Raw genomic sequence first — 24,050 nt, 5'->3', positions numbered from 1 at the left:
ACTGTCTGATAGCTGATCTTATGGATTTTATTGGAGCAAGTACCTTTGCTGGGTATGGAAGGCTCGAGTCCTATGGAACATACAGGGTTTGTAGATCCTACCCTGAAAAATCATTTCTAAACTATAGTGGAGCTGAAGCACCTAAGCATTTGATAATTTATTCATCTGATAAGCTGGCTGAACTTCACTGTCACCTCCCCATCACCTTTAGAAATCTAATGCTATTATTGAATAGCTATGATACATACATGACCAGTGTCCAAGCCACTCCCAAAAAGCAATGGGCTGGTCAGCTTAATGAATGATGGAAAAGGACTACATTAGAACACAGTGGCAGGAAAGGGGATGTGCTTCCTGTCAGTACAGCTGGATTTGACTCTTCTGCTCCTAGTAAACTGCTAAGGTTGGGCTTGTTTTTCTTGTGAGACAGCAGGCTGTTGAAATTGTTTGTTTTATGTGCCCACCCCACCCCACAACTCTGCTGGCGCCTCACTCCAAAAACCCTGCAGCAGGTTTCCACCCATCAATTAGAATTGCAGGGGGGTGAACAACCCAAGAGAGGGCGGCACCAAAACTTGGCAGCAGAGCTAGAAACCAAGCTGCTGGCTCAGATGCCATAGGGAAGAGTCGAGGCGTTGCAAGAAGCGGGAGTGTCCACCTCTTAGTGCTGGCAGACAAACCAGTTTCCTGAATACCAGGGGGCTGATTCATTCCCTTAAACAGCTGTGGTCCTGGCAGGTGTCAGTGATATGAGCAAGGCTACAGTGCTTCGTCTGTGATCCAAAAATCCTTGGAGAGCTCAGGCATCCTGAGCCCTGCAGCCATCTTGGGCCTTTCTGCCAAAAACAGCTTTCCCTTTTTGGCCTCAAGCCTGGAAGCCTGGTCTCCATGGCCTCTCCTACCATGCAGACAGGGCTATCATTCTAGCTTCCACTTTACATGCCTTTCTTAATTTCAGACCATTTCCCTCAGGCATGATCTTGTATCCAGCATTTCTTCTTTGGCTTATCTTGCCATTAGGATCCTTCCTGATTATAATGCTTGCTCCATTTTCCAGATGTCTAGGTGTACATCAATCAGCACCTCCTTTTCCATCCTATAAACAGAACATACATGGACACTGTAGATTTCTTGTCCCAAGCCAAGCCATGCTTGTCATTGGTTGTCTCCTGTTACTTCCCTCACTTTGATCTCTGTCCAAGAGGCAGACTGGCTGTTGGCTCACCTAAATCTATAGTACAAGGTAAACAAGCAAGCCTTTTTGTATAAAGTTCCTTCTCCTATATACCCAATTTTGACTGCCCTCAAGCAGCCTAACTAAATTTTAATATAAATGTACAATGCCAGTGGTGGTCAGAATGTTGGACAAAGGTCTTGGTGACTTAGGGTCAGATCCCCACTCTGTTGGCCATGTCCATCTCACAGGGTTGTTGCTGTTAGGATAAAGTGGAGGAAGAAAGACTGATGCTGTCAGCTGCCTTGAATTCCCACTGAGGAGACCAGAGGGGGGGGGGAGATTATAAATGTCCCAGTAAACAAACAAACAACCAAAAAAAGCCCTGAACCGATCACCATCATCCCAACCTCCCTAGGGACAACTAGGGCATCGAGGACAGTCCAGTAGGGACTCCCTTGACTGATAATAGTTCTCCATAGAACCAAACCTGAGGCCTTACACACACAAAGCCTGTACTGTGTAATGATAAGCTACAAGTCTTCTAGTCAAGGTGTGAAAGACATTTAATTCACATATTTACTAGGAAGGAAATACTATCTTCAGACATCTACACTGAAATGCCATGTTTGTCTTATTTGAAAGCTCTTCTACTGCTTACCCCAGTTGACATCAATTCAGAAAGGTAAGATGACACCTTGAGTGTTTCATTTGAGTTTAGTATATTCTTATTGTCTGTACTATCTGTTTGCTGAGGGAGTCTTCTGAGATAAGCTTCTTGCCCCAGATTTGCTGACTTTGTACAGTCCTAATATATGGACTCCAGAATTTTGAAGAACTCAGCGCCACAGTTGCCTCCCTGGGGTCTGCCAAAGTGCTCTCGCCGCTTCTGCTTTGCGGGTTACAGGGAAGGGAATCTCCCCCCCCCCCCGTGACGGGGCAAGGATGGAGGATAGGAGGTGGAGAGGGAGGGCCAATCAGGGTGTGGCCCGCTTCGCTGGGCGCACCCTGATTGGCTCTATTCCATCTCGGGCAGGGAGGACAGTCTCCACCCCCAGGCCTGTTTCACAAATATATAAGAGGAACAATGGATAAGGATGGTGGGTGTACCTGCTAACACAGGACACAGCCATGTACTCGATAAAATCAGCTCTAGCTCATGGAAGGTTATGAAATAATAGTTTTTAAAGTGCCACATGACTCTCTCATGTCATGGCATATAGAATAACATTAGAAAAAAGAGGCATCTTCCTTATCCAAAAGGTCTCAGGAGAAAAGCCTAGTGCGTGTACTGAGTACACTAAAATTATCACCATCCAATAAAGCATACTGTAATCTGGCATCCCTTCAGGCCACAAACATGGGATCAGTTAATAATGCAATCATAAGATTGTTCTACTGAGGGAATGTGGCATGCTATAGCCTGATCCTGTCAGTTCTTGGAAGCTAGGAACTTGGAAGGGAGACCACTAAGGAAGACTCTGCAGGGAAAGGCAGTGGCAAACTACCTCTGCTTCTCACTTGCCTTGAAAGGCCCTTGCTGTAGTTGCCATAAATCAGCTGTGGATGGTGTGTGACTTATACACTTTCAACAAGATTGTTCAAAAATCTTAGATTATGTCAAATTTAGGATTCTGGGCTATTCTCTGTAGTCTGGGAACAAAGCTGGATTCTTATTTCTGTTAGAGAACTACTTTCTAGCTATACAGTTCCAAAACTGGCCTATAACAAAGTTAAACAAAAACAATGATACAGTAGTATGCTACAAAATCCAGCAGGAGATTCTTAAAAGGTTGGGAAGATTTTTAAAAAGTTTTCACTGCCCTTCTTAAATGGGACAAGGATGTAGAACTGTTGGGTTTCCCTGGGAAGGGAGTTCTACAAAGAAGCCATTCCCAAGGTTGCTATTTAATGGAATTACCATTTTGTAGTTGTGAGCAAAACTAAGCAGAGAATCTGAAGTATTATCAGCATCACTTGATATTTAATAATGAGCTATAGTATAAATTTAGACACCACCTTAGTAATCAATTATTAAATTTTATAGCAGCCCAGAACATTTGCTGCCTTCTTACACATGCATATTGCACATGTCACAAATAGGGCAGTGGCTGAATTCAACCCCATTCTGAAGACTGAAGAAAATTTTTCTCAGGCAAAAGCACTTATTTTCCCTTCCATAGCAGAACCCCACAATGCTGTTCCTGACCAAAGGGTCCACCAAAGGGAGTGGGGATTCAGCAGAAACCATTGTCCCCTATGAAGACAAATTAAAGCCACTTTAATAAACCTGCCTGGGCAATTAATATTTGCTGAGGCAACAGAGACTTTTGCAGCTAAGCTAATGGAGAAACTGCTCTTCCTTGAGCTGGAGCTCAGTGGATATAATAATGGCTTTTTGAAAGAGTATTTGAATTCTGTTCAGCATGCAAACCTATGTCCCTGGAAGTAATTGCAATGAACTTTGGTAGATGAAATAACCAAAGTTATGTAGGCAACTGAATGACTTCTCAAAGCAGCATTTCTACTGTCTGATAATGACCCATTCCGCACACATAGGATAAGGCACTTTCAATGTGCTTTGGCAGCTGGATTTTCCTGTGCAGAACAGGAAAATGTACTTCTAAAGTGCATTGAAAGTGCATTATCTATTGTGTGCAAAATAGGCCAACCTTAGCTTTCTCAGCAGGGAAATGGGTTCTTATACCTGCTTGACATTCTCACGTGGCTTGGATGTAGGTCACTCACAGCATCTTTTCTGTTTTGGCAACATCCCTCATCTTAGAACCCCAGAGAGCTCTAATGTATTAAATATGCGTCACTTCTTGCAGCAGCCCCAAAGGGTAAACTGTGCTGTTACCAAGAGGCAATGTGAAATGAAATAAAGCATACCATCTAAGAAAAGTTGTGTGTGTAAATTTATTTATCCTATTTATTTTCTGCAAAAAAGTCATCAAATTAACACTGTCAACAATAAGTCCATTCAAGCAGACAGATTTTTACAATTTCAAGGCACAATTTAAACAATTGGAAATACAGATGCACATTAATGAAGATGGATCAACATCTGGTGAATGAAGCAGCGTAGAGAACGAAGAGAGCGAGCAGCAGCGCAGCTATGGGTCCCATTTTTTCTTTGATCCAATTTTTCATAAGAAAATTCGTTATACAACTTACACATATGCACAAGAGAGAGTAAGCTTCCAGTTGGCTAATGTAGTACTTAAAGGTGTCCCCTGTGCAAGCACCGAGTCATGTCTGACCCTTGGGTTAACACCCTCTAGCGTTTTCCAGGCAGACTCAATACAAGGTGGCCTTGCCATTCCCTTCCCCAGTCATTACCGTTTTACCCCCCAGCAAGCTGGGTACTAAGCTGGATACAAGCTGGGTACTAATTTTACCAACCTTGAGCCGGCTGCTGGGATCGAACTCCCAGCCTCATGGTCATAGCTTCAGACAGCATGTCGGCTGCCTTACCACCCTGCGCCACAAGAGGCTAATGTACTTACCATTGTTTAAATCTGGATTTATATAAGTTTCCATCCAATTTTTAGGCTATCCATAATAAGATAAGATATTCTTTGACACAAACAAGTTTTAGATTGTATGCTTTTATTTTAGTTTCAATTCACATTGCTTCTTGGTAAAAACACAGTTCACCCTTTTGGGCTACTTTTGGGTTTGTAGTCTGATTATTATGCACCCCTCTTTTTTGTAATACTTTGTCATCACCTTCTGGATACACTAATGTGTCTGGACTGTATTCCAAGACAGTGTCTTCTAGAACGCACAGTTCCGTTAAGTTCTAGGTAAACTGCCCTGAGCCTCAGGGGAGGGCAGTAAAACAAATACAATGAAAAAAAGTTACCCAGGGAAGCAATGTAACCAGTGTAAAAGGCTTCTAGGGTCTCATGACTCCTTAAGTTGAGAAATTAACAGGACTTCAGAACAGCTGAGCAAAGTGTCAGGTTTGTGTCACCACTGGAGATCCTGAGACTTTATCCATCTCAGTGCCTAACCTCCACTGCAGCTCCACCCAGGGTTCTCTATTCAGAAGTAGCTCTGATTTGCTTCACAGTGGTTCATTCCAGCACGGCATGTGACCCCCTAATTTACCACAGCCACATGGTATGTTCCACCCCGCTGCTTCCAGTATATGGTTCATTCCAGGCCCACCCTATCTAAACGAGGATGGTTTGCTCCATCTTTTGAGAACTTTATACCCGTACAGGACTGCATCAGGAGAAAGAGGACGCTACCATAGAACATCAGCCTGTTCTCCGGGACTGTCCTTTCACAACTCTCTGGTGAGTTTCCCTTTAAGCTCCCTTCTCCACCCCGCTTTCCTCGAAATAGCTCAGTCCGGTGCTTACACCTACCAATAGAGGAATGTGCCATTGCAGCGGGCAGGGGAGTGTTCGCGAGAGGGTAGTGTCTTCCCAGGCCAAGCTTTTGTTTGCGGCGAGCAGCCGTCTTCCGGGGTCCTGTCCCCTTAGCTTCGGCGCTTCCAGACTCCGAGAGGCCGCGTTCACACAACCTTTTCTGACACGCATCCCCTCTCTGCCACGCGCCCTGCCCCCTCAGCTCTTCCGCCAGCGGCCGCTTCCTTCTTCCCCGGCAAGCGGCGAGGTCCATGGCCAGGCGCCCCTGCTCCTTGCCCGGCCTCCTCGCAGGGTCGGCGATTGATTGAACGCTCTCCTTCCGCCTCCAGGTCGTGCAGAGTAGGCAGGCCTGGCCAATGGAGCGGTGCGCCTGCGTGGAGAGGGAGCTGGATAAAGTGCTGCAGAAGTTCCTTTGCTACGGCCAGCATTGCGAGCGAGGCCTGGAGGAGCTGCTCGTTTACGTCAGCCAGCTGAAGGAGGAGCTCAGCACCGCAGGTGGGCACGCAGCGAGGAGGCAGGAGAGAAACGGGGAGACAACTGCCCGGAGGGAGGGGGGAAGCGTCCTGACTGCCCGTCCAGTCGAGGCTAGACGGAATGCTGTTTATCTGGTCCGGCCATTTATCTCTATGCCGGGAAAAGCTTCGCCTGCCCATTTCCACCATTCGGCCAAAATTGAATAGACATTTAATTAAATGGGCATTTTTCTTCAGGACTGTTGGCAACCTTTTTCGATGCATAAGAGTGCCTCTCCTTCAAGGCCAATATTTATGCACGACTGAAATGTATCCAGCGTCCACGTCAATATAACCGGGGGAAATAGCAGTCTCCTTGGGATGCTTTCCAAAGCCAACTAGGAAAAAGTCAACTGCGCTTTGATCTCATTTTCTTTTTAAAAGGCCTCCCCATGTTAAAAGAAATCCCAGTGTTCTTGAACGTGGGAGTGATGAGCTTGGAAATCTGTCCTGATGTGGGAATGGCCTTGAAGATGGTATTTATTTAGAAAACATATTCATGCTGCTGCTCCACAGCTTGTGGTGGCTCAAAAACAACAACTCATATTCATGCATTTTTTCTATTCAGAAATATACATACAAATAATCCGAAAAACATCAGGAAATAGCACTCATTGGCCCAACAGTGGAAATGGGCAGGAGAAGCTTTTCCTGGCATGGAGATAAATGGCAGAACCAGGTAAACAGCTACGGAAAGGGCTGCTGCGGAACAAATATCAACATAGGAAACTTCAGCCCTTGACCCTTTCCAGTTGGGTTTCCGGCCTGGCCGTGGGGTAAAAACAGTGCTAGTTGCCCTAATGGATGGCTTCAGCCGCCAGCTAGATCAAGGCGGGTCAGCGCTGCTTGTACTATTAGATCTTTCAGCAGCATTTGGCACAGTCAACCATGAACTCCTAGCTCACTGCCTCGCTGACACTGGGATATTCTAGGTAATTTAATAACTAACTAAATATGAGGGACAGCCCTCAAATGGCTGAACTTTCTCCAGGGCCTTGGACAATGGGTAGCTCAGCTGATGCAAAAGTTTGGGCTAGGGTGTCATCCATTTGCAGATGAAACCCAGCTTCTCCTCCTGATAGATGGCTGCCCTGATTCTCCCCCTGAATCCTTAGTCAGATGCTTGGAAACGGTAATGAGGTGGCTCAAGCAGAGTCGTCTGAAGCTTAACCCTTTAAAGATGCGAGGTCCTATGGCTGGGCTGGAAGGGTCCAAGCAAGGAAGTGTACCTGCCCAACCTGGATGGGGTGCAACTAACAGTAGTTCACTCTGCCAGAAACCTGGGTGTGATTCCTGATGCCTCTCTTTCCATGGAGATTCAGGTCATGAGAGTAGTGTGGCAGGCTTTCTACCACATACGCCAAGCCAAGCTACTAGAGCCCTACTTGGCACCAGAACATCTAGCCACAGTGATCCATGCGACGGTCACCTCTAGACTAGACTTCTGCAACTTGCTCTACTTAACCTTGATCTGGAAACTGCAACTGGTCTAGAGTGCTGCTGCTAGGATCCTCACATACATATCATGGAGGACATATATCCGGCCAGCACTCCAAATACCCTATAGGCTCCCAGTTGTATTCTGGATCAGGCTTATGGTTTTAGTAATCACCTTCAAGCCCAGTGTATCTGAGGGACCACCTCCCTGTCTAGACCCCTATGGTCTTCATTTGTCTTGTCTCCTTATTTAATTACTATTTATTTATTTTCTATACTACAGCGGGCTCAGGGCAGTTTACCATAGTAAACCACAATAATACAGTAGTGAAGCAAACCATTGCTTGATCTCCATGATCCTGCCAATTACCGCCCTTTTTCACACTTAGCATTTTTGGGGAAGGTGATTGAAAGGGTTGTGGTGGATCAGCTCCAAGCCTTTTTGGAGAATACTTCAGCCCTTAATCCCTACTGGCTTCTGTCCTGGCCATGGGGTAGAGATGGTTCTGGTTGCTGTGACAGAAGATGTCTGATTCTAGCTGGATAGGGGTAGGTTGGCTCTTCTCATGTTGTTAGACCTGTTGGTAGTGTGTGACATTGTCAACCATGAGTTGCTGGCCCACAACCTTGCTAGGGCTGGTATTCGAGGGACAGCAGTGGTTCTCCTCTGTAACCAGATGTAGAGTGTTGCAGTGGGGGAAGAGTAATCCCATTCCCAGTGAGGTTTTGCAGGGTGCAGTTCTCTCTCCCATGCTATTTAACATATTTATGCACCCTCTGGCCCAGCTTGGAAGTTTTCGACTGGGATGTCATCAGTATTCTGATAACACCTAGCGTTTCTGGGGAAGATGGTAGAAAGGGCTGTTGCAAACCAACTAAAGGCATTTCTGGAAGAAGCTTCGGACCTAGACCTGTTGGGCTTCCGGCCTGGCCATTGGGTAGAGACAGCACTAGTCGCCCTGGTGGACGACCTCTATCGCCAGTTAGACAGAGGCGGGTCGGCACTCCTGATACTACTAGACCTCTCAGCAGTGTCTGACACGGTTGACCATGAGCTTCTAGCTCGCTGCCTGATTGATGCTGAAATACGAGGGACAGCCCTTCCATGGCTGATCTCCTTTCTCCAAGGTTGTGGACAGAGGGTTGCAATAGGAGAGAAAACATCAAACTGCCAACAACTTACTTGTGGAGTCCCGCAAGGGGCGGTCTTCTCTCCTATCCTATTCAACATCTTCATGCGCCCTCTCGCACAACTGGTACAGAAGTTTGGACTGGGTTGTCATCAATACACAGATGACACCCAGCTCTTTCTCCTGATGGATGGCCGCCCTGACTCTCCCCCAGAAGCATTAACCAGCTGCCTGGAAGCAGTGACGAGATGGCTCAAGCAGAGTCATCTGAAGCTCAATCCTTCAAAGACGGAGGTCCTGTGGCTGGGTAGGAAGGGTCCTTGTGATGAAGTGCGCCTGGATGGTTTGCAGCTCTTTACAGATCACTCTGCCAGGAACCTGGGCGTGATCCTGGATGCTTCCCTCACAATGGAAAGCCCAGGTCGCAAAGGTAGCACGGCTGGCATTTTACCATCTCCGCCGAGCCAAGCTACTAGCACCCTACCTGACCCCGGAACACCTAGCCACAGTGATCCATGCAACGGTCACCTCTAGACTGGATTTCTGTAACTCTTTACGCAGACCTGCCTTTAGCTTTGACCTGGAAACTACAACTGGTCCAAAACGTGGCAGCCAGAGTCCTCGCAGCAACACCATGGAGGTCCCACATTTGGCTTGTTCTCCACCAACTACAATGGTTGCCAGTTTAATTCTGGATCAGGCTAAAGGTTCTGGTAATTACCTTCAAGGCCATATGCCCCCAAAAGAGCTCTACGTTCCACCACTACCAACCAGCTAATGGTCTCTGGCCCTAAAGAAGCCCGCCTGGCTTCAACCAGGCCCAGAGCCTTCTCTGTCCTGATCCCCACCTAGTGGAATGAGCTCCCAGAGGAGATCAGGGCCCTAACAGAGCTAAAACAGTTCTGCGGGAGCTGCAAAAGGGAGCACTTCCACCAGGCAAAACCAACATCTGCAGCCCCCCTGCCCCCCCCCCCCCCCCCGAAATCCATCAAGGTATTTTGCTCCTTGGACCTGTTTGTACTATTACTGTTATAATGTTCTGTTACCACTGTTATAATTAGCAGGGAGGGTGGTATAAAAATGTGAAAAATAAACAAACACCCAGCTCTATCTTTTGATGGACAGCCGCTCCAGTCTCCCTCCAGATTGATTTGCTGGTTGTTTGGAAGCAGTGACTGTTTGGATCAAAGTTGGCTAAAACTCAACCCCTTCAAGACGGAGGTCCTGTTGTTTGGTGGACCTGGGCCAGATCAGGAAGCACATCTTCCCTTCTTGGCCAATGTGCATAGAATAATAGAAACATAGAATCATGGAAAGGGCCTCCAGGTCATCTAGTTCAACCCCCAGCAGAATGCAGGAAATTCACAACTACAGCAGCTTAAGACTTCAGCAAGAATTTTTGAGTGATATTGGATTCCTCTCTCTCATTGGAGGCCCAGGTCACCAGAGTAGTCCAACTGGCATTTTTCCACCTACGTCAAGTGAGGCTACTAAGAGAGCCAGTTTGGTGTAGTGGTTAGGAGTGCGGTCTTCTAATCTGGCATGCCGGGTTCGATTCTGCACTCTCCCACATGCAACCAGCTGGGTGACCTTGGGCTCGCCACGGCACTGATAAAACTGTTCTGACCGGGCAGTGATATCAGGGCTCTCTCAGCCTCACCCACCCCACAGGGTGTCTGTTGTGGGGAGAGGAATGGGAAGGCGACTGTAAGCCGCTTTGAGCCTACTTCGGGTAGGGAAAAGCGGCATATAAGAACCAACTAAAAAAAAAATAAAATAATAATGCCCTACTTGTCCTGGGACCACCTTGCCACAGTGATCCAAGCGACAGTCATCTCCAGACTAGATTTCTGTAACTCACTCTGTGCAGGCCTTCCCTTATCCTTTATGTGGAAATTGCAGCTGGTGCAGAATGCAGCTGCTGGGGGTCTCTCTGGAACATCTTGGGGAGCCCACATCCAGTCTGTGCTGAGGCAGCTGAATTGGTTACCCATTGTTTACTGGATCAAGTTTAAGGTTCTGGTTTTGACCTTTAAGGCCATTTGTGATCTGGGCCAAATGTATTTGTGGGACCATCTTACTCCCCATGTACCCCACAGGACACTGTGCTATGTAGGGCCCCATCAGTTGGAGATAGGGTTGGACGCTTCAGCATCCAAAGCAGCCATTCCCGGCCAAAGCAGCCTGCAGCGCGGGTGCAGGGAGAGGGGGGCGCGGGTGTGCCAGTTGGTGCACCAGTGCCCGCGCCTCCCCTCTCCCCCACGCAGTGGTGCTGGCTGCTTCGGGTGGGAATGGCTGCTTCAGATGCCGAAACGCCCAACCCTAGTTGGAGATCCCTGGCCTGCGTGCAATTTGCTTGGCCTCAACTAGGGCTGAGATCTTCTCAGCCCTAGGCCCTGCCTGGTGGAATGTGTTCCCGGAAGAGCTGAGGGAACTGCAGAAGCCAAATCACTTGCACAAGGCCTGTAAGATGAAGCTCTTCCACCAGGCGTTTGCTTGAGGCCAGGCTGTGGGAGAGGGAACAGTAATGAAGACCAACTCCCCCTTATCTCTCCTGGGACATCTAGATGGACCTGGTCACTGCAGAGGCAGGTGGAGAAGGTTTGAACTGAGTAGGGGGGTCTCTGAATTGGGAGGGGAATTTTAATTGTCAGAGTGTTTTTATGTGTTGTGAGCCTCTGCAAACCATCTGGCCAAGGAGTGGTGGCCTATAAGTCTAATAAGTAAATCTATAACAGTAATAAAAATACAGTAATAAAGCACAGTTAAAAACTGTCAGGATCTGTGTTAGCATCAGCATCCAGCCGTGTTCTTTATTGTTTGTATACTTATGTTGCCTGCAGAAGGGGAGATGGAGTGACTATTGGGTCACCTTGGTAATGTTTGGGAGTATTGAGTTATTTATCATTTCACTTTGATCTCCGTGTTAACGTTATGTTAATAAACGGGTGTTGGGAGGAGACTTCAGTACTATCTACAGCACTCAAATAGGTAGCCATGTTGGTCTGAAGTAGCACAATAAAATCAGAGTCCAGTGGCACCTTTAAGACCAACAAAGATTTATTCCAGGCATGAGCTTTCGAGTGGAAGCACTCTTCCTCAGACTCCCTACATGACAGTGGGAATATATAGCAAAAACTAATTCTGTTAAATTAGTAAACTGTGTCACACATCCAAATACAGCCATATGATAATTCTTTGCCAAAACAGCCAATCAATCCCCTGGAATTCAATTGTGGTTCACAAAAGCATAGGAGAAATAAAATTGTCTGTCAGTGATCAAAGTTGCTCCCACCTCACCATAAGCTGCTGGCCCCATCTGTCTCAATACAAATGTGAAACATTCCTGCCAGTGAATTGCTGCTCTGGCAACATCTCATCCCAAGACCAGGGAGTAAACTCAAAATTCCATTACATATCCCTACCATCACCTTACAGTCGCATTGTCCCAAATAAAATAAATTTTGAGGATGTGGATGTTTCCACTCGAAAGTTCACACCTGGAATAAATCTTTGTTGGTCTTAAAGGTGCTACTGGACTCTGATTTTATTATCTACAGCAGTGCGCCGCAACCTTTCTAGGGCTGCGGACTGGCGGTGGTGGGGAGGGCGATTGCGCGTTTGCGGCATGTGCGGCCACGAACACACATGCGCAGCACTTCTGCGCATCTGCGGAAGTGCTGCGAATGCGCATTTGCGGCTGCGCATGCGCGGCCCTGCTTCCCCCCACCCCTCCCCGCAAAACGAAGCTTGTTGGGCCGCAAGCTAATAGTCCGCTTTTGCGGCCGATTTGCTTGCGGCCTGGGAAGTTTCTTACTGCGGGGGGGGGGGATCGGAGAAAGGGAGCCACGGCCCAGTGGTTGGGGACTACCGATCTACAGCACTCTCCCTGGAGCCATGGGGTCTGGCGGTTTGTGTTCACACTTGTTTGTGACAAATGTGCTTGGGAAAGTGGGGAGGTTACTTTCCAGAGTAGGTGGTATGATGTGACATGAAGGTGGGGCTGATGGGGGAATATATTGATCTGTATGGGTATTGCAAATTAGTCTTAACAAAAAGTATCATAAGCTTAGTTAGCCCCCCAGACACACACACAATAAATTGCTTTTGCTGAACGTGCCAACCTGTTTATTTGTGAAGTCGACTGGGAGCATGACAAAAACCAGTCTCCCTCCTCTTAAACACCCTCTGCCAGCTACCTGGACTGGAGATGGTATCAAAATAAAAGGGGGAGCCAAGAAGGAGGAAAAAAGAGGGTGGCCCATGCAATTTCAGACAGCCATGGCCTTAGCCATAAGTCAGGTGGAAGAACTTTGACAGCCCCGGCAGGGCCCAGATTTCAGCCGGCACCTCATTCCACTAGGTTAGAGCCAGGCCAAAAAGTCTCTGGCTCTGGTCAAGACCAGGCAAATATCTTTGGGGCCAGGGATTACCAACAAATTGGTGTTGTCATAGTGCAGTTCTCTCCAGGTCGCATATTGGGAGAGGCAGTTTCTCAGATAAGCAGGGCCCAGACTGCATAGGGCCTTAAAGGTCAGTGCCAAAATCTTGAACCTGATCTTGAACTCCACCAGTAATTAATGCTGGAGGGCAGGTCAATTTTGGGTGCTCCATGGGGTCCCTGTGGTTTGGGGAAATGGTCTTCATTAGTAGACTGGTCTGGGAATGGGGTGTTGCATGAGTCTGAAGCAGTTCTCTTTCTATCCATTGATCTCTCCTTCTATCAAACTATAGAAAGAGAGAAAATGTCTCCCGTCTGTTTGGGATGTTCTTCCTCCTTTATTGTATTGTATTCTGACTGGTATTTGTCATTTATTTGTAAGTATTAGGTTTTTTAGAATTAATTCAATTCTTCCACTATAGAGACAGTGGGGAAAAGTGTTTTTTTAGTTCCCCTAAAACATTAGATTTGGTCCTGTTGAATCTACGTTACTTATAACATCTGAGGGGAGGGGAAATTGTTTACTGTTTGCACCAAACTGTTTTCAGATGACAGCTGTGGGTAAGGAAGCTTTTTTGTAAACTGTCCTACAACCTGCACTTATAATGTCAAATATTTTCTCCTACTACAGCCTTACAACGGACACCACTATCTGCCACTTTGTCCCTGGTAATGTCTCAGTGCTGTAAGAAGATCAAGGACACAGTGCAGAATTTAGCTTCAGATCACAAAGACATTCATAGCAGCATTTCTCGAGTAGGCAAGGCAATTGACCGGGTGAGTAACTCAAGCAGCTTAGGTTTGGGTTTCAAGAAGTTGAAATCCAAGGCATTTCAACCCCGCTATTGTATAGTTAGGTTTTTAGGGGGAAATGAAACCCTATTTTTAGTCATGCAGCATGGATCTCATTAATGAAGCACTGGCCAGTGTGAATGAGTGCAATGCATATCTTCTCATTTTTTTGTTTTGGTAACACCCACACTGTTGTCAGAATAGCCTTCTGCTGTGCAGGCAGAAAGATGTTCTGCTGGGTTTCAAAACCTGTCCCTGTATGTATTACACAGAAATCTAGAATTCTGCATGAGACAATATCAGATTTTATTTCAAGACACCATAGTATCCAAACTTTAGCCTATAATATAGTAAGCATGTATGTGTGCTTTGTATTACTTGAACAAGTTTTTCTTCACCGCCACCCTTCACTTAAACTGGTGCTATTTTAGCCCTGTAAAAAGCTTGTCATAAAATCTTTGCTGAATAACCCCTACCAGATAATTGCTTCATTAATATTTGAAACTGTTTGTTACAAACTGATACTAAACTGTAGTTCCTTCTCAGAAGCTGAGGATATGGCAGATTCTTCTTCAGATGGTAAAGGTGGGAGGGTGGATTTCACAGTCAGAGTAATTCAGCAGTGGAATCGACTGTCTATGGGGGTGGTGAGGTCCCCCTTACTGGCAGTCTTCAAGCAGCAGCTGAACAGATACTTAACATGGATACTTTGTGCTGATCCTGCATCGAGCAGGGGGTTGGACTAGATGGCCTCTATGGACTCTTCCAACTTTATGATTCTATCTCATTTCAAAATTGATAGCCTCATGTATAGTGTTAATGTATTGGCCAAACTGAATTACTAATTCTTCAATGTCTGTCCAGATTACTTATTTATTTACAGTTGCATTTATAGTCATCTAGATTATTTGTAGTCAATTACATATCTTTTTAATAAAATAGTATAGTTCTTATTTGTTGTTAGGTGCGAAGTCATGTTTGACCCATCGCAACCAAGGGACTCGCAAGAGTCTTCTCCAGCACCAGAGTTCAAAAGCCTAAATTCTTAGATGCTCAGCCTTCCTTATGGTCCAATGTTCGCAGCCATACATTGCAACTGGGAAGACCATAGCCTTGACTAGACGCATTTTGGTTGGCAGGGTGATGTCTCTGCTTTTTAGGATGCTGTCTAGATTTGCCATAGCTTTCCTCCCCAGGAGCAAGTGTCTTTTAATTTCTTTGCTGCAGTCCCCATCTGCAGTGATCTTGGAGCCCAGGAAAATAAAATCTGTCACTATCTCCATTTCTTCCCCATCTATTTGCCAGGAATTGAGAGGGCCGGATGCCATGATCCCACCACCACCGAAATACTGCTCTAACTCCCAGGAACTTCTGGATGTTTAGGCAAAAATTCTTTTGAATTAATTTCATCCCACTGATTCTGGTTCGACCCTCTGGAGCAACAGAAAACAATTCTGCTCCATCATTTAAGTGAGAGCTCTTCTGATACTTGAAGATGGCTCATATCACCTCTTGGTAGTCTTCTCTCCAGACTAAACAAACCAAGCACCCTCAACTTTTCCTCATACGTCTTGCTTTCCAAACCCCTCACCATTTTCATTGCTCTCCTCTGGACGCACTCCAGTTGGTCTACATCTCTCTTCAATTGTGATGCCCAAAACTGAACACAGTAATCTAAGTGAGGTCTACCCCGAGCAGAGTGAAGCAGTACCATCACCTCATGTGATCTGGACACTATACTTCTTTTGATACACGCCAAAATCCTATTTGCCTTTTTAGCCACTGAGTCACACAACACTGCAATGTGGTACAGAAATGATGTGGGTAGATTAAAATTCTCTCTCCTTTCCAACATATGTAAATACTTCAAGAACCTCATCTTGTGGAATGTTAATATATAGTGACACAACCAGCAGCTCCTCATTGTGTAACTCTACATTCCAGGTATGGATGAAAAAATCTGTTGTACCCTGTACATAAGAAAAGGTCCAAATACAAGTCTTGGGGTTCAAAATAGATCCATACTCTAGGACAGTGGTCCCCAACTCCCGGTCCGAGAACTGGTACCGGGCTGCGGCTCCTTCTCATCCTCCTTCCCGGCTGCTGCCTCGGGGGCTGCCCTGCCACTCTGCTGGTGGCTCACCTTTGGTGCTCTCCATCGGTGCAGTACCCCCCAGTGGGCGGTGGGAAGTCAGGGGCACCGGTGAGAAAGCAGGTGGAACAAGGGCTCAGGCAGCGGCGACATCCCTCGGCAAAAGACTATCCCCCCCCCCCGGGCCTCAGTAAAATTGTCAAGCGTTGACCGGTCCTCAGTAATAAAAAGGTTGGGGACACAGTTCTATTACCTGCCTTCAGTTTGCAAGAGGAAATCATATTCATATATATAAATATAATTTTCTAACAGTCCCTCCTGTAACTATCTGTTCCTTAACCATCTTAGTTGGATTTTCGGGGCTTTTTGTATAGTGTTTTGACATTTAATTGTCTATGCGGCTCTTTGATATATTCATCTCTATCCCACCCAGCAATAGCACCACCCTGATCTGCTGATTTAAAAATAACATCATTAACATCATTATGCTGGCAGAGCTATTTAAGAATATTTCTCTCCAAATTACTTAAACTGTGCCAAACTGGTGTCTGAACCTGTTAAAATAGCTTTATTTCCTCCAGGACCAACACTTGAAAAACCAGGACTCTACCATTATTAAAAGGGGAGTTAAAAGTAGACTTTGAATTTGAATTTAACAGTTGATCATGGCTCTTTAAATTCCCCTTAAAATGAGCACTTTAAATGTTTTAATAGACTTGTTTACAGTATGCCTATCTAGCTGAGAGTTAAAGCAGATGATAGTTATAAACAATGCAATGAAACATAAAATAAACCATGCAATAGAACTGCCATTTTGTTCATAAACAGTAAAATATAACCATAATCTGTTTGTTTTGTTTTACTTCTTCTCCACATAAAAATTGGCAACTCTTGCTCTTTTAAAATGAAAGCTCATATGCATAGGCAGGTTAGATTTACATTGAACAGCTCATGTGATCATTCTGTCAGCCACTTAACCTGCCCTGTTTTTACTCTAAGCTGTGATTTCTGGCCACTAACAGAACACAACTCAATGCTGGTAGGAAGTAGGTGGTTGTTTGGTGCCAGTGTTAAATGATTTTTCCAGGAAAATAATTCATGCCATAAACAGTGCGTGATGTGATTTTAGCATGTATATTTTGATTTATAAACAAGCAGTTTGGAAATTTTATGTGGAAACTTTTTTTTTTTGGAAAAGTACTTGCAAAAATTTAAACACCCTATAACTTATCCTCACTTACATTATTTAAGGGGAAAAAACTAAAGGCAGTGAAAGCTGTTCACACAGTAATCTTAGCACACTCAAAGGACTGTGCATGTTATGCTGTGGACATGGTTGTCCATCAACTTCAACAGAATTTAACTGTCTTCCATGGAGGTCACTGGGAGCACCTTAGTTTCACTGTCAGTCTCTGAAGCATCACTTGCATTACTTGTTATTGGTGATTACAATATCTTTACTACCATGTGGAAGAGACATTTGCTTTAGCTGTGCCAGTCAAATAAAAGCCTCATTAAAGCCAGTCGGGTGACTTCAAAACTTGATTTTTATTTGGGTTGCTGTACATATTTGTGCTTTTGTAACAAATGGATAAAACATACATCTATTACAGAATTCATAGGAATAATCACATGAAAACTATTGATTGCAACTTTGAAGCTTCAACCTTGGTTAATATTGTATTGACAATGCCATCAATTCACTGACATTTGGGAAAGGGAAAGCAGTGAAAAAACCCTATCCTGTATGTATGCTTGGGGTTTTGGAAAATGAGTTGTTAGCAGGGCTTCCTGATAGCACTCTGGAATGGCTGTTCCCCTCTCTCTCTCTCTTGCAGAATTTTGATGCAGATTTATGTGGCATTGTTCCTGCAATGGTCTGGGAATCCCAGGAAAAGCAGATCCTGGTGCTGGCCATTATAGAGCACCTTTACCAGCAAGGGATGCTTGGAGTGGCTGAGGAGCTTTGTCAGGTACTGGGATTAAAGGAAATACGAGTACAAATAGCCCTTGTTGCAATATGATGAGTTGATGATCATAGGGTTGCATTTTTACTATGCTGTTGAACATTGCTTGGCAGTGAGAGTTCAGCTAGACTTTTCTGTTCTTTGCCTTCAAAAACAAGGGAAACAGCAATCAGACCCTGCTAACTGGTTTTATTATAACTTATGGTTAACATCTTCCATCCTGCCTACAAAGTAGGTAACTTTACTTGAAGCTCCCTCTGAGGATATTTCCACTTCCCTATTGCGTTTTCTGCTTCTTCAAGAGATGTGTTCCCATTCAACGTTTAGATTTTCTATCCACAGGAGTCCACCATGAATGTAGATATAGATTTCAAAAAGCCATTTCTTGAACTTAACAGCATACTAGAAGCTCTACACAAACAGGACCTGGAGCCAGCCTTGAGGTAAGAATGAAATGTTCATGTATAGCTTTTCTCCATAGGATTGTCTTTTCTCCAGTATTCCCTGAAAAGATGGCTGCTGAATTCAGCATGTGCTTCAACACAAGGATCCTTGAAAAGGGTTGGATCTACGCTAACATTTTTGTCAGTGTAAAGATTTCTGCTGGGAAGCATGACTTTCCTTCCTCCCCCTATAGGAAAATCATACTTTTTGGATGGAATCACATATGTGGAAACACTAGTCTGGCCTCAATCCATAACTTGCTCCTAAAAACTAAATTTCTAAGTGGTTTATCACCTCTTCTCTTGGTGCTTGGACAAGCATTGAGAACTTGTGCTTGCCTTTCTCCCACTGATTCTGACGCACAAAGCCCAAAATATATTTGTAATTCATAATGAATACTGTTCTTGATCATTCCCCTTGACTGTCTCCAAGTCCAGGGAATGAGGAGGATATTGCTAGTATTCTCTACCTGCCTCAATAAAGCTTCTCTGTAAATATGTGCTTTGAAGTATATTTTTTGGCTATGACAGCTGCTCCATCACATTCTCTCTCTGGCACTAAGAAGAGCTATCTTTTGCCCAGTTGGGCTATCTTTCACAGACAGCAGCTGGCAGAACTAAACAGCTCTCTGGAATTCCGGCTACATCGACTCCACTTCATCAGGCTTCTTGCTGGTGGCCCAGGCAAGGAGCTTGAGGCCCTGAGCTATGCACGCCATTTTCAGCCTTTTGCTCACCTACACCAACAAGGTGAGGCTTTTTGGAAGCCTACACTAGCACTTGTCATCTTGGCAGGGATTCATCTTTCCTGCCAGCATTTCCTCCAATGGGAACTACTATCTCAGCTTTTTACAAAACAGGTTATTATGGGCAAACTTTCTCTGGATTTTACTAGGTCCAGTGAAGTCAGATCCCATGTTTATCTTTTAAAAGGGAGCCCTTTAGCACTGAAGACTTATAAGCTTCCCCTTTTAGTAGAGGAAGATGTAGGGTTCCCTTGCATGAAAACAAGAGAGTGATTGGCTTGAGACTGATTTGATCACAGGACAGAGTGTTGTGTTAGTGAAAGCATGTTAATGTGAGTGGTGTTTCCTGTATCTTGGTACCTAGAGATTCAGGTGATGATGGGCAGTCTGGTATACCTACGCCTGGGCCTTAAGAACTCACCATATAGGCATCTGCTCGATGACAGCCACTGGACTGATATTTGTGAGACTTTTACTCGTGATGCCTGTGCCCTGCTGGGCCTCTCAGTGGAGTCTCCCCTGAGTGTCAGGTAAATCCTGATGTGGGTGGGATGGGGAGCAGGGCTGGGTAGTGCTGAGTTCTCTGTCTCTCTACAGTTTTGCTGCAGGATGTGTAGCGCTGCCAGTGCTAATGAATATCAAGGCTGTGATTGAGCAGAGACAGTGCACAGGCGTCTGGAGCCACAAGGATGAACTGCCTGTGAGTGTCTGACCTATTCTGGGAAAGGATGGAAGAACTGTAGGTTATGTGTGTGTAATTCCTTAAGGAGGGAGGCATGAAGGGACTGAGTCATCTGTTACTCTTGACAGATTGAGATTGAGCTGGGGATGAAGTGCTGGTACCATTCGGTCTTTGCATGCCCTATCTTGCGCCAGCAGACAACAGATTCCAACCCACCCATTAAGCTCATCTGTGGACATGTCATCTCTCGAGATGCTCTCAACAAACTCATCAATGGAGGAAAGTGAGTGTTACTTGTTTTTGCCTGGAGTTCTTGTGAATTGTTGAGTGATAAGCCTTTCTAAAAATCAGATACCCTGCTACTAAACCAGTGTTCTCAACCTAACTAATGCCGCAACCCCCAGCCACTGCCTTCACCAGCAGCAACCCCTTTTTCCCACCCTTCTCCCATCTCCCAAGCTAGCTGAGGTTTGTCTGCTGGAGTCTCATCGTTCATCTGTTGTAAGGCTCATGCTTTCCCCCTTCACCCAGCTCCCACCTTCCTCCCTTTCCCAGCCCCCTTTCTATCCCCAGTTTGAGGGTGACTATGGGGCTCCAACCATCCCCCTCCCCCGCAATTTCTCCCCTCCAGCCTACTGCATCTGGGCGAGCTGTAAATGGATCTCCGTGAGGTCTGCGGTGCCTGGACAGCGGTACGGCACCATGGCACTGCCCACCATTGCCCACCAGGGGGGACACACCACGCAGGCAGGTTAGGCGCGGGCGGGGAAGGGGCCAAGAAGCTCCCGTCTCTTTAATCAGAAGCTACGCGTGCAAAGGCAGCTGGGCCGGGCGTGTGTGCATGCAAGAAGCCGCGGGAAAGAAAGGGCAGGTCATCCAGTGCAGCCACGGGAGCTGGTGTGGGCATCACGCTGGGGGGGGACAGGAAGCCAGTGCCTGTGCGTGGAGGAAGCAGCAGGCTCAAGGGCCTCCTTCCCCGACCTCTCACTGCTGCCATCCTCTCTCTGCAAAAACCAGGAGCTGGGAAGGGAGCTGCTTAGCGTCCTCCTGGGGTGGGAGTGGGAGGGAAGAGGAGGAGAAAGCTGCTTTTGAGTAAAAGTGTGTGTGCATGTAAGCAGCCGTGGGAAAGAAAGGGCAGGTCATCCAGCACAGCACAGTGCAGCCACAGAACCTGGCGTGGGCATCAGGCTTGGGGGATGGATGGCCAGAGGGCATCTGGCCACGCTTTTGTTCTGGCTGTCTCACTGGCTCCCTCCCCGTGCCGATGAGCTGGACAGGACAGGAAGCTGGCGCCTGCCCACGGAGGGAGCAGCAGGCTCTACGGCCCCCTTTCCCGACCTCCCACCACTGTCCTCACCTCTCTGCAAAAACCTGTGGTTGGGAAGGGAGCCGCTTAGCTTCCCCTTGTGGTGGGAGGGAAGAGGAGAAAGTGCAGAGCGTACCCCAAGCTGCTTGAGTAACAGCACTTTTGGGGTCGCTTTGGGCTCCTTGTTGGCCAGCAGCACAGCAACATCCGTAAAAGGGTCAATTGACACCCCCTGCTTCTGCCTCCACCTGCTGCTGTGATGCCACCAACCTGGCAAATCCGCGGAAGGAGCCAGGGGACCCCAATTGGGGGTTGAGAATCAATGTACTAAACAATCACCAAGCAGTAGTATAACCACACTGAGATAATGTAGGATATCCCGACCCCCAGGTGTGGCCAAACTGTGGCCCTCCAGACAGACGTCCATGGACTTCAAATCTCATGAGCCCCTGCCAGTGCCGCCTGGGACTCATGGGAATTGTAGTCCATAGACATCTAGAGAGCCATAGTTCTCTAGATGTCTATGGACTTCTAGTACACCCCTACTAGGATGTAGAAAGTTGGATTCCTCACCTCTATTCAGTTTCTTGGAATCAGCACTATACTTCAGCAGCACTGTCTGCTACCCTCTGCTGAGTAGCGTTATAAAAGTTGTAACGAGAACCCCTAGCACTGCCTACTGTAGGTGCAAAGTTAGGGATCTGTTCTCTTCTTACCAACCCAGAGGCAAGAAAAGTGTGTAGTGGAACTGCAGTAATGGAATTTCCTGGTTGATCATGGGAGAGGCCATAGGAAGGGAGAGCCAGTTTGGTGTAGAGGTTAGAAATGCGGACTTCTAATCTGGCATGCCGGGTTTCTGGGTGACCATTCTGCACCCCCCCCCCCCGCATGCAGCCAGCTGGGTGACCTTGGGCTCACCGCAGCACTGATAAAGGAATTCTGATCGAGCTCTCTCAGCCTGACCTACCCCAGAGGGTGTCTGTTGTGGGGACAGTCGTCGTCTTCTTCTTCTCCCTTCTTCTTCATAATAGTACTCTTGTAAAACTTGTTACTGACCAGCACTCAGAGCTTCTCTTTCTAATCTCTGCTTTGTATATTTTCTGCAGGCTGAAATGTCCATATTGCCCTATGGAGCAAAACCCAGCTGATGGGAAACGCCTCATCTTTTGATAATAACACGCCTTGGAGGTGCTGTCGGGGGAATGGACAATGGGAATAAGCATCTTTTGGGACAGGGCTTGATAGGGAGTTCTTATGTGCCTGCAGGAGTTCATATTGGCCTGCTGTAGTCCTAAAAGTTGCTGCTTGCTCAATGAGGCAGAATAGCAGCTTCCTAGGTCAGAGGAGAGTGGTTTCTTATGGGTGCTGTAGGTTACAACAACTGAATGTGTACACGTAGCACCATAATTCCCCCCCCCATACACACACTTCTAGGCTTCTTCATAGGGAGCTTAGCTGAGCAGCCAACTGCTTCCCACCAAGATATTCTGCCCTCTCCCCATGCACAGATCTATTCTTGTTGGGGTTAGGGTTGCACAATAAATAGATGAAGAGCTGCTTCTACTACTTCATTATACCTTGAAAATAAACCTCTGTCATTCTGTTTTGATCAGTAAGGCAAAAGTGTTGTTTAAAACATAATGGAGGTCTACATCCTACTTAAGTTTTAAGAATGTCTTTAGAACTTAGTACTGATCTTCTGAGGAAAGTTTTCAAGTTCATGGGATAGGAGAAAAGTGCAGCCAAGACACTAACAAAGGTGATCTCTGTGAATCTCTCAAGCATGGAGATTGGTCCACTGTGAAGCCATTTGGCCTAGACATGAAGGATATGATACTGAATGCCTCCTGCTATCAAACTCCTTGCTTTATGGATAAGATCAGGAAAACTGTATGGAAGGGTCTTGTACCTGCTGATAGTATATACTTAGAAGCCATCTTGTATCTTTCAGTAAAGGTAGGAAACCCTCTTGAAGCAATAGATTAGTATAAAGTGTAACAACTACTACAGGGTGAGAAATCTGGTGTAGCAGTCACTACAATTTTAACTTGATGGATATAGGAAAGATAAAATGCAATCCTTTCCTTCTCATAATTATGTCAACAATTTGATTCCAAGTATTTCTTTAGCTTGAAAGAAAAAAAATCATTTGAAGCAATGATTAAAAAGGCTCATAGTGTTGGTTAATCTGTATAGTATATAGCCTAAGGTGGAAATAGGCCTCTTAAGTTCAATGAGAGGCAGAATGCCAACCGCACATCGTTATGGAGAACTCCTTTGAAGCAGTGGGGAAAATGCTGGAACCACTGCCAGAAGCATTGGTGGTACTGGATGCCTTCATCTACCACTTACCAGGGAAAATACTACATGTGATAGTTTTATGAAATAGGCCTTCAGAGTGGGGCCTGTTTGGAGAGAACTGCTGAGCTTATAGGACAGTACATACAAATACTTCAGAAGGGATCCCACGGACAAGAGCCGAGCTGTTCAACTTAAAGGCAGTCATGATTATGTGAGAGCCAGTTCCTACCAACTGTGCTTCAGAAACACAGCTTGTAACCATGTTCTCTAAAGTAATCTCTCTAAAGTAGCTGTGGGAAAGATCACCACAGGCCTCGAGAAGGATATATTTCCCAAGGGTTTTTCTGACATCTGAGTTGTGGCCTGTTAATTTCACACAGGGTTTTGTCCCATTGCATGTAATCTTAGGGTTTTTCCCCCCTTGTCTTGTTTGGGGCATCCCAGCTACCACACCTATGGAAGGATGTCAAAGAGATACTTCTAAATAAACCTCTTTTCAAATGGACTTGGTAGGTGATTTTTTATTGTAACTATAAGAACTAATAAGGAATTTCTTCCAGGGGCAACTGCTATAAGGAAGGAAAAACTGTTCAACATGTGGTATGGTAAAAGCCAGTAAAAGCATTTTGTTGCTTGCATTATATA

General features: G+C 45.9%; 1 protein-coding gene and 1 long non-coding RNA gene across 3 annotated transcripts; one reads left to right on the top strand and one right to left on the bottom strand.

Annotated features, from left to right (window-relative positions):
- Positions 1-11: 11 nt before the first annotated feature.
- On the bottom strand, positions 12-5,939 carry LOC143832189 (uncharacterized). Its single transcript, XR_013229128.1, has 2 exons — positions 5,554-5,939; positions 12-1,096 (listed from the first exon to the last, which is right to left on the bottom strand). It is a non-coding gene; the product is annotated as an uncharacterized LOC143832189 (long non-coding RNA).
- Positions 5,139-23,910, top strand: RMND5B (required for meiotic nuclear division 5 homolog B). 2 transcript variants are annotated; one of them, XM_077326188.1, is made up of 10 exons: positions 5,139-5,481; positions 5,886-6,051; positions 13,708-13,853; positions 17,799-17,933; positions 18,270-18,370; positions 18,954-19,120; positions 19,481-19,646; positions 19,714-19,816; positions 19,927-20,081; positions 20,430-20,465. In XM_077326188.1, exons 1-10 carry the CDS (start codon positions 5,305-5,307, stop codon positions 20,452-20,454), a joined length of 1,341 nt encoding a protein of 446 aa, XP_077182303.1. In that variant the 5' UTR covers positions 5,139-5,304; the 3' UTR covers positions 20,455-20,465. The 2 variants fall into 2 exon arrangements, with proteins under 2 accessions (XP_077182303.1, XP_077182302.1); XM_077326187.1 differs by lacking the exon at positions 20,430-20,465 and adding an exon at positions 22,211-23,910 and having other exon boundaries at positions 5,143-5,481.
- The last annotated feature ends 140 nt before the right edge of the window (positions 23,911-24,050 follow it).

Source organism: Paroedura picta, chromosome 3 (genome assembly GCF_049243985.1).
Source record: "Paroedura picta isolate Pp20150507F chromosome 3, Ppicta_v3.0, whole genome shotgun sequence".
Classification (NCBI taxonomy): Eukaryota; Metazoa; Chordata; class Lepidosauria; order Squamata; family Gekkonidae; genus Paroedura; species Paroedura picta.
This window is presented reverse-complemented; position numbering and strand designations above follow the sequence as displayed.

Bases quoted from the DNA above. Each gene is read 5' to 3' on its own strand.
- RMND5B (XM_077326187.1), top strand. From the start codon at position 5,305: ATGTTCCACCCCGCTGCTTCCAGTATATGGTTCATTCCAGGCCCACCC. The intron at 19,121-19,480 runs GTGAGGCTTTTT...CTTGGTACCTAG, and splicing joins TGCTCACCTACACCAACAAG to AGATTCAGGTGATGATGGGC. The intron at 19,647-19,713 runs GTAAATCCTGAT...GTCTCTCTACAG, and splicing joins GAGTCTCCCCTGAGTGTCAG to TTTTGCTGCAGGATGTGTAG.